At 42.0% G+C, this 12,089-nt stretch overlaps 1 protein-coding gene across 1 annotated transcript in view; it reads right to left on the reverse strand.

The window, feature by feature from the left end:
* Positions 1 to 12,089, reverse strand: part of PHF12 (PHD finger protein 12) — a 370,276-nt gene that overhangs the window by 222,112 nt on the left and 136,075 nt on the right. Inside the window, exon 5 of the mRNA XM_069226214.1 lies at positions 6,204 to 6,324. Coding sequence (XP_069082315.1) covers positions 6,204 to 6,324 — 121 coding nt within the window. The remainder of the gene's footprint in view (positions 1 to 6,203; positions 6,325 to 12,089) is intronic.

The following is a 12,089-nucleotide window of genomic DNA, read 5'->3' on the forward strand; positions in this document are numbered from 1 at the left end:
CTCTTTTTGTGCTATTTGGGGAGACCATGCATGACATCTTCAATCTCCTCTCAGCGTTGGTGGCCATAGCTTTTGAGAAATTTCCTCGAGTTTGTAATTCTCCACTTATTGGCTGTTGCCCAGTATTTTCTGCCCACCATTTCCACCCTTTTACTCGTTAGCCGGGGTGGTGTAGGTTTTTTTTTTGTCTTCCTGGCTGTAGCCAAGATGATTCAGTCAGCCACTGCACTGCCCCAATGAACAATAACACCTGGGAGGAGTGTTTACCCTTCTTTTCGTCTGGGGGAGTCCCTGCCTTCAAGGACACAAGTTCTCGAAAGTCAACTTTTCTTTAATCAAGGAAACTTGTGAGTACTAGATGATAAAAATTATTCTTCTGGGTTAATATGTGGGTTTTAGAAGAAAACAGGAGTCTACTTGTTCCTTTAAGTTCCACACCGTAGGTGTCTGCGGCCTGTTTTATGAAATTCTATACTGCTTGGTCGCTTTGCTGAGATGGCCTCAAGGAGTTCACTCCCCTCCTCTGGAGAGCCCGCATCAAGGTCTTGCCAGACCTCCACATGTGTGCCCTGTGCTTCGAGGGAGATGTTCTCGTTTTCATATAGAGCTCTTCCAGTTCCTCAGTGCGTGGTTCTGGCGTAGTCAGAGATTCAAGCTACCTGTGCTTTTCCTAGAAAGGTTTTTACTCTCACTGCCTTGCTGGGATTCAAAACAAAATGGTTTCTTACCTGTAGGAGTAATTTTGCAGCTTGAAGAATTTTTTTAATTCACAAACTGTGCACTATCCTGCCATCTAGTGGTCGGGACCGGAATTCTCCAATATACTAGTGGTCTTTCTTTTATTTTTTATCGTGTGTCGAAGGTTTCACTATTTGATGTCTTATCAAGCCTCCTTGGACATCGTATGCCTTCCCCCGCAGCACCCAGTCCTGATAGCCATCTTGAGATTAATGTAAAGTCTTCTGATCTCCTTGACCTCAACTGTCTTTTGACATCTTTTCGAGAGTTTGACTGCCTGCAGTGTCCCTGCTCTGGGAACCAAAGGTATATATTTTTTTTTTTTTTTCTTCTTACCTTGCCTTTGGTTGTAGATTTTTTTGATGACAAGGCCACTTTTGGAGCCATATGACAGGCTAAAAAAATTCAAGGTTACCTTCGACTTGAGCTGTTCCGTCTCGACATCAACTATTGACAACTCGATGTACAAACCTACTCCTTCTGCCCCTTCAACGATGTTATCGTCACTTGACTATCACACAATACTTCAGAGATGGAGTCGACTTCTAGCCCTGCATTGCGTAGCGTGGCTGTCTCTGCTTGCTCCTAGCTCTCAGCACCTTTGGTTTAAAAATCAGCATTCGCTGTTGTGGTTGAGCGGTAGGCACAGGGTACATGCCTGCTTATCCTTTTGGGTGCACTTGTAATGGCACTTTAGGTATAATTGAAACAGCTCCATCTCCATATCACTCGGAACAGGGAACCCCCTGCCTGGGCATTCCCTGATACGAGTTTGATTTCCTCGTTCAATACTACCCCTCAGGTACCTTCTTGTCTGTGGATTCTTCAAACTTCTTTCTACAGCTTCTTTTATATGTAGTTTGGAGAGCATCTTTTCTTTGTAGATGGCAGAGAGCTCTGAGGAAGGGCGTATGACATCAGAGGAGGCTGGATAAGACATCTAATGCTGAAACAGTTGATGAACAACAAAAAATAAACTAAAATGAAAATAAGGGCTACTAGTATATTGAAAAATTCTGGTCCCAACCACTACATGGCGAAATAATGCACAGCATGTGAATACAGAAAAGATTCCCACTGCAAAACACTTTGAGCCATCTCTTTTCATCTACAACAAAGCAGTCACTTTGATTTTGACTCGGTTTCTTTCACTGCATCTCAAGCATCTGATGATTGACCTACATTATTGGCATCTACTACTTCTTCAGCATCAGTAGATCCTTATCCTTCACACCTCCTTTTCCCTCAATCTATCCAGATCGTCTTTCAGCGTCCAAGTGTCAGAGGATTTGTCTGCTTCAGGGTCCTCAATCTTGGACTCGGGGACTCTGCATGCCTTTGCTGCCCTTTATTAGTCAAGTGCTTCAACACATGACTTAAAGTCCTGGGTTGTTGCCCTGGCCCAGCGCACGTGTCAGCTGTAATATGCTTTTGATTTTTTTAGGCTATTTTTTTTTTTTTTTTTTTTACACCTATCTCACTGTTTAACGTCTATGGAAGTCTATGACACTTTCTTCGGCGTCATCGCCCTCTTCCTGCACGAACTCTCTGTCCTCCTCTTCACTGGATAGATAGTGTACTTGCATTAAGTATGCTTCTGCTGTGACTGCGTCATCGCGTAGTATGCCCACCTTTGTTTCTCTATGACTAAGAATATTTAGCTGGAACTCAGCACAGACTTTATGGGAATTCTTTTGTGATAGCACCTTGACAGAAGCTGAAGGGAGAGTTCTCCACTCCTGGTTAGCTGGTTACACATTCTCCAACTGCATGGTAGAGTTTCCAGTGGTTGTGTTTGTTGACAAAAAACACTCACATTGGTGTTATACCCTTATTCCTTGGTGCTCTTTGGTGTTCAAATGCCATTTCTCTGCTCTCAAGTGTTTCTCTCGGCAATCTGTGAATTCAACTCCACAATTATCCCGAGTTCCTCCTCCTTGCTTCTGGACCCAATGGCCTGAAAAGAATCTGAAGATCACACTTCTGAAATCTGAATCTGAAAGCCAGTGGACCCAGAATATGGAGCTTTGTGGAATAGGTGGGAGTTTGAATGCATTGGACCAGTGCAATTAACGTCTCAGACTTTTTAACCCAATACTTTGCATTTATTTTGAGCTTCCAATATAACCAGGTTACTAATGCATCACGCACAAGAGGCAGAAAGCATCTAACCTCTGGTGTGAAAACAGAACCCGTGTACAGAGGCCATGTTTCGCAGCTTCTTTATTGTGGAGGCCGTGCTGCCAGCTTCCAGGATACCAACTCCTCCTCAGTACATAAAAGCTGTGGGGATGAAGACCAAGTGAATAGATATTCATGGTGGGCACACCTGTGCCAACTTTGACTGCCGCTTCCACGCTCCTCGCCAGAATAGAGTTCTGGAGTGAGTTGTTTTTTTATTGCTACGGCATACGGAAGCAGCTCTCCAGTTTTCAGAGCGAAGTTTTAAAGTGGAGTTGACAGCGATTCCGCAAAATCCTGAAGAGGCAAAATATGCCCAAGGTCGAAACGCGTCCGCATCGACTCTCATTATCTAGGAATGACGCCTAAGGAAAGAAGAAACAAGAGCAACTAGGCAAACCATTACTAGACCTCGTGTTTAACAAAAGTGCTATATTATCGTATTAGCGACTACACTACAGGTCTATTTTATTAGGTGTCTTTACCTCCAGATGGTTATTATTTTTAGGGGCATATTATCCGTCACTGAAAATTCTTTGTATTCCGATGTATCTGGTGATTTTACTATAACTTGCTTTTTGATCTTTCTGGATAATTTCCAAACAATAAATGTATTGTTTGTCATGAATGCTGATAATGGCAATCATGTAAACGATGTTTATTGAAGTAAATTATATGTGGTAAATCATTTACGGCTGCCAGCTCTTATCTTTGCATTACAACAGTGTCTCTATATAAATACTTTTTTTAATATATATTTTTCACTAACATAGACGAATCATATTGGGATGCCTTGTTGGCACCATTGAGGCTTCAAATTATAAGATGTTCTCTGTTGAAATGATTTGTTGATCTATCCTGCTAGAAGCCATATTTGTTTTGCTGTTTTCACTACATCTCGTCACAGCATCTTTTTTTGTGGTCACAATCCCTCAATGGCCTTCATGTGACAATTCGTTCATGCCCTTTTAAAGAGTGCTGGGGATGATAGAAAATTACAGCTCTAAACTGTGTGTTTTTGCGACAGTGTGCCGTTTCACAATACAGGTTGTGAAAATGCTTCAGTTCCTTGGATTAGCTGTAATAGTGTGTTTTCTTAATTCATTCCAGATCTCACCGATACACAGAGTTCAGTAACTGTGGTGACTGTGATGTGAGTGGGCTTACGTCTAGAGACCAGTAGAATATTATGTCCGATTATAACATCAAGCCTTGCCCGACAGGAACTGTATTGTATGCTTCTAGGGTGTACATCTTGTGTCTCAACTGGTCAGATGGTGGCCAAAGAAAGAAGGGGAAAAAAGAACTATGAAAGGAGAATTCCAGACCCAACTACTAGGTGGCAGAATAATGCATATCAGACGAATTCAGAAAAGATTCATGCTGAAAAAGTATTCAACAGAAGAACCTAATATACTTTCTAGTGAATACTCCAGTTATCCTATCTCCCTGTTCTGCGGACTCCTTAAAATAATAAGGTTCAAAATTTGATTTTAGCACTCCGTCAACTGCAATTTGTTAAAATGACTTCTTGTTTGAGGGTGCACAAAGAGAACGTTTAAGAAATTAACAGACACGCAGGAGTTGTGTTTTTTCTCTGTCACTTCTGGAGCGGAATGAAACCACAAATTCATATGGCACTAGTTACCGGTCCATGGGAATGGGACACATTCCTGAGACAAAATATGGAGCCAGAAGATCCTGCAGTTATATGTATCAAGCAAAAAAATAGCACATAATTACACCAAGGACAGAGGTTTATGGCAATACATGTGGCCAAAGCAATGATTCTGCAAATAAAAGATCTAAAGGCTGCATTTGCCAGGTGAACACAATACATTTATTGCGAGTATCAATTAACTCATCAAAATGTTGTCAAGACAGTAGTCCTTAAGAGAAATCACTCCGTTACAATATAAATTAAAATGTGAAGCTTACGTGCTGTAGGACACCATGGCTATGACACATTAAATGCCAACACCTGAGTAACTATTGGAGTGCTATCATGCGAGTGTTTAACAGAGCACTTGAAAAAGAGAATGCATATGTAATACTGGACCAAATAAATGGAGTATACTGAGAAATCTCTCTCTAACGTGCTACCCAAGACATCCACCCACAAGCAGACCGTTTTCCCATGTTTAGCTCTATAAAATCCTAAAACAATTAGGACGGTTCAAGTAACAGGACAAATCATTTGTAGAGACTCTGTGGTAAACCCAGGGATGGACATATGTAATGTTTAAGTTCTATGTAACATTGTAAGTACGATTGCTAATTTGTCCACCCACTATGGATTAATTTAGTCAGAAGATAAGGACCTGGGTATCGGAGGCAAGATACAAGTGTGGATTTTAAAAAAATATATACTACCTCATCGCAGCTATGCCAAAATACAGTCAAAACTATAACGCTTATTGCTCTGGTGTATGACTAATCTAACACCACTGTACATTTTTCAACTGGGATCTCAAATCCAGTGAAAATCTCACTTGAGTTGACCTCTGGAGGCTGCCAATGAGAAGGGACTGCCAGTGGGTCAATCTCAGAGGTCAAACCCATCTGGCAGAAGAAAAGAAAAAAAATCATGAGCACCTGCAACTTGATCCTAAATGCAAAAGTGTTTTTATTTTAAGACACATGTTCTACTGCTTGTGGGTTTGAAAGGCAATCCTTCAAATGTCAATGACGTCTTGAGAACATTCCTTTAGACTGAATCTCATTCATGCTGGTTTTGAGTATTCTAAAACAGTCGACTGCTCTGCTTTTGCATCTGAAAGACACCACCATCCGGTTGTAGTCTATGAACTTTGAATGAAAAAATTTCAACTAGAACACAGTATACCATGTCACAATAGTACACAACACATGTAACACAATAGCATAGAAAACAGGGTTTGCCTGGGAGAAAGTAGTATCGAAATCTAAAAATCTGTTAACATTTCAGCAATCCCACCAGGAACAAGAAAGTTTAGGTCATTCTGTTCAAAGAATCCAAATGATGTTTCTATCCAATACTGTGCCTTCACTCTGTGATCATGAAAATCTATTCACAAGATGCTCCACTATGCGCATTGTGATGCCCCAAATTCATTTCGGGGTGAGTTCTTCATCGGGAGGCAATCTGCGGGAGAAATTTTGAAAATTCTAACATTTTGAGAGATGGTGTGTTTTTCAGATCAAATCAACAACTTTGTTCCGGACTCCTGAGGAGGCTTTTGAAAGATTTTCTACGAACTGGTGGTGAATGAAAAAGGTCGAGACTATAAGTGGACATGCCTCACCTGCTGCACATGAAGCAGACTTTAACGGGTAACGGAACCAAGCCATTGTGGTCGAGCTCATGCTGAGACCTTTTTACATTCTTCCCCGTAGTTTCCTCTTTCCTCCTCCTCTTGCTGGTACCTGGAAAAGAAGCCACAAGACAGCATGTAAAACAGATGCCCCCCGCAGGTGGATAGGTGCAATACGGCAACGATGGAGGACCTACGTTAAATAACTTTATGCAGGCATCCTACAGACTGGAGGGGTATGAATCACTTCACTTTTAAATTCTGACAAAGCGTACCTGTTTACTTACAGAAAACACAACGATTACACCTTATTTCAGAACAGTTGAGACCATAAACTGACATTATTTTCTGTCCCTATGTAACTGTAAAGATTCTATTAAGGAGAAAAGGGGTTAACATGGAAAATACAATTTAAAACCTTACAAATATCAGTTTGGAAACATGTGGTTTCATCAATATTTCACAGAATGCATGTTAGGTCTTGCAACTGGGATAAATTGAGTGAGGATGTGTGTGCCGGTGTTTGAAGGAAATTGTACGGCCTGTAAACTTGTGATTCAACAAGTGAAAAAATGTTTTAAATATTTTATATCTGCTCAACAATTTGTCAGGTAACACTAAGACAGTAGCATCCGAATATAATTTTGAAAATGAGGGTTGCTGGAGGCACAGCAGAAGAGAGGTGGATAGGTCTGTTGATCGGGGAGATTCTGTAAAGATGCGCCTTCAGCACACTTCAGAAATGCAACCAGCTGGGTATTGGTCGAATTTCTTCGGGGAGGTGGCTCCAAATTCTTGGTATCAGGCAGGGAAACCGGTTTTATGCATTATTTTCTCTCCAGGACTTCAAATAACAGAATAGAATTGCTTCTGAGGTCACAAGACCATCCTGTGGAAATTGTCATTCAGGTAGGCAGGACTGTCCTAAGTGGATGGCTTTGTACATGATAAAGAAGCTACTAAAAAGGGGGCTGGGCTTCCATGGAAAGCTACAGTAGGTGATTCCGAACAAGAGTAGTGCGTTCTGAGTTGAGCATGAGGCAGCGTGAGGTACAGCCCTCAGAGACAACAGCGATCAATTGGGGGATGCAGTTAAACACGCACTTCCAGTGCCAATGAGAGAAATGACCAACACCCAGAACGCCGGCTTGAAGTCTGATGGAAGACATTAAGTTTTAATTTTGTAAGAAGGTGCAGCATGGTGAACGTCATGTTTGGATTTCACCAATGTACCAATTTGCCTTCAAAGTACTCATTGCTTTAATACTCGACACTAAATAAAATGTGTAGATTTTCACAAAGTTAGTCTGCAATATTCTCAGCAGAGGACCAGCGATTATTCAAATGGAAAAACGGGGAAATGGAAGATAATAGCTGTTCAAGTTCATTATAGACTGCACAAAAGTGTGGATATCAGCGACCATTACTCAAGGACATTATTGGTAGAAAAACATTTTAAGCCTTCGTTGATATAATTTGGTACAATACAATTTATATATTTCAACTGTAAGGCTAAAATGAATTTAGGTGGCTATAAATAACATGTGAGGATATCATCTGACACAATCAAGTGCCTCCAACTCCCCTTAAAAATGCAGCCACCAAGTCCCATTCAAACTAGATCTTCAACAATGTGAACAAGAAGGCAGAGTCCTAGAATAATCCAAATCGTCTCCCACTGACAAACTGACACCGGATTCCTGAATTTATTATGGACATTTACTAAAGTATCATTTAATGGCTAAGGAGATATTTGTGGTGCCTAGATATTCAAAAACAATGGTGCACCTGGAGCTCTTTTAGACAAAAAACAAATAATTTCCCCAGAGAAACCACTGAATACATGTAATGTAATGCAGTTACATGCTCAAGCCATATAAGGTATGCAAATTAACTATTTAAATGTTATGCCAAAAAAAAAAACACAGCACTGCGACATAGGTGTAAGACATTTTTAGAAGGTGGTGCACTGTGCTGCCCCCGAGATGGAAAAAACACAGGGAGGGGGAATTGAACAGACAGTGAGCAAAATATACAAACTGTGCTTTTTAAACTACACTACTGGATATTATAGGCATAAGTTAGCCTCTAACTAAATGAGGACTTTTTAATTTCTGAGTTTGTGTGCCGTTGACTGTCGATGAGGATTCAACCTCTTCTTCAGTCTTGAGATCTAATAAGGACAGCAGGGTATAAAAGACTACTTAGGATGTATAAGTAGCTGCGACACCAAGGGTGAAACCGTAAGAAGTTATGTACTTGCTCCTGGGTCTGAAGGGGTACCCCGGAGTAGCACTGCTCATTATGAAGTTAAGGCACGAAGTTTACATGGCTTGCAGTACGTAGTCCAAAAATGGCCCGCATCCCAAGGGGCCCTGGGGGGCCGGCGCGTTATGGCCCGTCCTGTCCCGAGGAACCATGGAGGGGCAGAAATGACACTCCCCACCCCATTGACGGCAAAATGAAGGCGAAAGGGTGCCAAAAGGCGAACTGGCACGAACAGCCAGCCAATAGGAGGTCGAGCAAGGTTTGAATTGGGCCCACGGGGCAGCAAGCCAATATGTAGTGGGAGCAAACGTGGCGCCCAGCTTGTTTTTCGCGATGGGCAGATATTCACATCACAAGGAGACAAGTAAGCATATTTTTAAGCGAGGTGTGGTCAAAAGTTAGCCGGTCTCCCATATCGGGTAACAACAGACTCTAAGAATCTGCAAGCTCAGAATAAGAACATTGCAACCACCACTCTAGTGACTGCTGCACAGCTCTTATTCTGGGCTAGTACACTCTCACAGACACCTAAATATTTAGCACAGCAATTTTAAGAATATATTCTCCAGTGACCATAATCTAACTCAGACTGGTATTCTATTGATAAGTACAAGAATAGTAGTCCCAAATGAGTTCCAGAGGCATGCGTTTAAAATCGCACATATAAACCAAAGAGGATTAGCTGTGGTCAACAACTCTCTAGGAGAGAAGGTGTGGTTTCTGAGGCAGATAGACTGGTGAAGTGGTGCAGTCATGCCATCTATGCCAATGTATAACAAAAGAAAAACAAGCATTTGCAATGCAATAGTTCTCGCATTTGTGAGAGTTAAGAGCTATAGACGCTGTAAATGACAATGTCCTTTACCTATGTGTTTTAGTGTGGAGTGTAGTGGATGTATGCCCGGTGCCACAGCAACCCTCCCAGGGCTGTCGCTGCAGGAGAGAGGACACAACGAGGCCGCCAACTTGGAAGTGTTTTTGCCTCATTCCTACAGACTGGTTTTGATACCCGAGAGATGCAACCCTTTCTAGTGTGTTTAGCTAACCTTTTATAGCACCAAACAAGCCACAAAGAGGCACCTTTGTGGCCTTTAACTCAGGAGAATGAGGGGGTCAAAACAGCTAGCAGCAAAGAAAAGAGGGCAGCCATATATTTATCTCTAAACCTTTTAAAGTAATTATTCCTCTACATGGGCAATACCAGCCTATCTTTTAAGAACATTGATTGTATACAAAGAGAACAACAGAAGACTCAGCTTCACTGTGAATTTATTTTAGGCCTTTTCTGCCCCACCCACCCCCCCACCCCACGGGGGGGGGGGATCTGCCTATTTCTATAACCACAAGGCACCAGGGAATTTTTTTTCAGTGCCAATTTCACACAAGGAGAGCGACCCCTTAGACCCCTTAGGCAAGAGTCGCTCCCCTGGGGGGCAAATTTATTTTAGGTCATTTCTGCCCCCCTTGGGTGCATATCAGCCTAATGGGCAGAAACCAGTAAAGCACCAGGGATTGGTGTGTGTGTTTTTTATTTGGGGAGGCAGCCCCTTGGGCAAGGGTCGTTCCCCATGGGGGCACATTACTGTTGGCCATTTCTGCCCACCTTTGGGGCAGATCGGCCTATTTTTGTACGGCCCATCTGCCCCCAAAGAGGGCAGAAAGCCCACAAGAGACCAGGGAAGACTTTTTTTCAAATAAAAGGGGACAAAGTTGTTTTGCCCACCGGTGAGCAGATGTGGCAATTACCCCCGATTCACTCCCAAAGGCAGAAAGCCTACTAGATGCCAGGGAACTAAAAAAGAAGAAAAAAATACTAATAATGGGGTGGTGGAGGCCCCCACCACAACTGAAGCGGGTAACAGTCTTTCAGCTCTCCCCCCGCACACTAAAACATCTTATCCCACGGCAAGCAAGAGGACATTTGATTATTTCAGGGATCATTTCAGGCTGCACTTTTTGGACTTTGCTAGGATTCTGAGTACGAAAACACTGAGGGATCCACGCAAGTCACACCTCCCTGGACTCCCTCGGGTGTCTAGTTTTCAGAAATGTTTGGGTTTGGTAGTTTTCCCTATAAGGCTGCAGAGCCCAGGACCAAAAACGCAGGTGCCCCCACCCGCAAAAACAGTAGATTTGTATTTGATTATATTGATGTGTCCACATAGTGTTTTGGGGAATTTCCTTTCATGAGGTACCAATTTTATCGGGAGACCTGGAGGAACGCTGGGTAGATGGAAGTTTGTGGCTCCCCTCAGATTCCAAAACTTTGCAGCACCAAAATGTGAGGAAAAAGTGTTTTTTGCCACCTTTTGAGGTTTGCTAAGGATTCTGGGTAACAGAGCATGGTGAGAGCACCACAACTTTTCCCCATCCTGGGTTCCCCTAAGTGTCTAGTTTTCAGAAATGTCCAGGTTTGCTAGGTTTTCCTAAGTGCCGGATGAGCTAGAGGCCCAAATCCACAGCTAGGCACTTTCTAAAAAAAACAGCTCTGTTTTCTTTGGGAAAATGTGATGTGTCCATGTTGTGTTTTGGGGCATTTCTTGTCATGGGCACTAGGCCTACCCACACAAGTGAAGTACTATTTTTTAATCAGGTGTCTTGAAGGAATGCTGGGTGGAAGGACATTTCTGGTTCCTCTTGGATTCCAGAACTTTTTATAACCAAAATGTGAGGAAAAAGTGTTTTTTTTTATTTGTGCCAATTTGTGAGGTTTGCAAAGGATTCTGGGAAACAGAACCTGGTGAGAGCCCAACAAGTCACCCCATCAAGGATTCCTCTAGGTGTCTAGATTTAAAAAAAATGCACAGGTTTGGTAGGTTTCCCTAGGTGCTGGCTGAGCTAGGAGACCAAATCCACAGCTAGGCACTTTCCAAAAACACATCAGATTTCAATGTAAAAATGTGATGTGTCCATGTTGCGTTTCCTGTTGTGGGCATTAGGCCTACCCACACAAGTGAGGTACTATTTTTATTGGGAGAATTGGAGGAATACAGAATAGCAGAACAAGTGTTATTGCCCCTTCTCTTTCTCTACATTTTTTCCTTCCAAATGTAAGACAGTGTGTAAAAAAAAAGTTTATTTAAGAAATGCCCTGTAATCCACATGCTAGTATGGGGATCCCAGAATTTAGAGATGTGCAAATAACCACTGCTTCTCAACACCTTTTCTTGTTCCCATTTTCGAAATACAAAGGTTTCCTTGATATCTATTTTTTTCATTCTTTATATTTCACCAAATGAATTGCTGTATACCCAGTATACAATGAAAACCTACTGCAAGGTGCAGCTCCTTTATTGGCTCTGGTACCTAGAGTTCTTGATGAACCTACACGCCTTATATATCCCCGCAACCATGCAACATGGCAGGAAAAAGTTATAGAGTAAAACATGGAGAAAAATTGCTTTTTAACCTGAATTTCAATATTTTTTTATTTCAGCTGTTATTTTCTGTACGAAAACCTCGTAGGATCTACACAAGCGATCCCTTGCTGAATTCAGAATTGTGTCTACTTTTTAGAAATGTTTGGCTGTCGGGATCCAGCATTGGTTTCACACCCATTTCTGTCACAAACTGGAAGGAGGCTAAAAACACAAGAAATAGTAAAATGGG

The sequence above is a fragment of the Pleurodeles waltl genome, chromosome 3_1, assembly GCF_031143425.1.
Source record: "Pleurodeles waltl isolate 20211129_DDA chromosome 3_1, aPleWal1.hap1.20221129, whole genome shotgun sequence".
NCBI lineage: Eukaryota > Metazoa > Chordata > Amphibia > Caudata > Salamandridae > Pleurodeles > Pleurodeles waltl.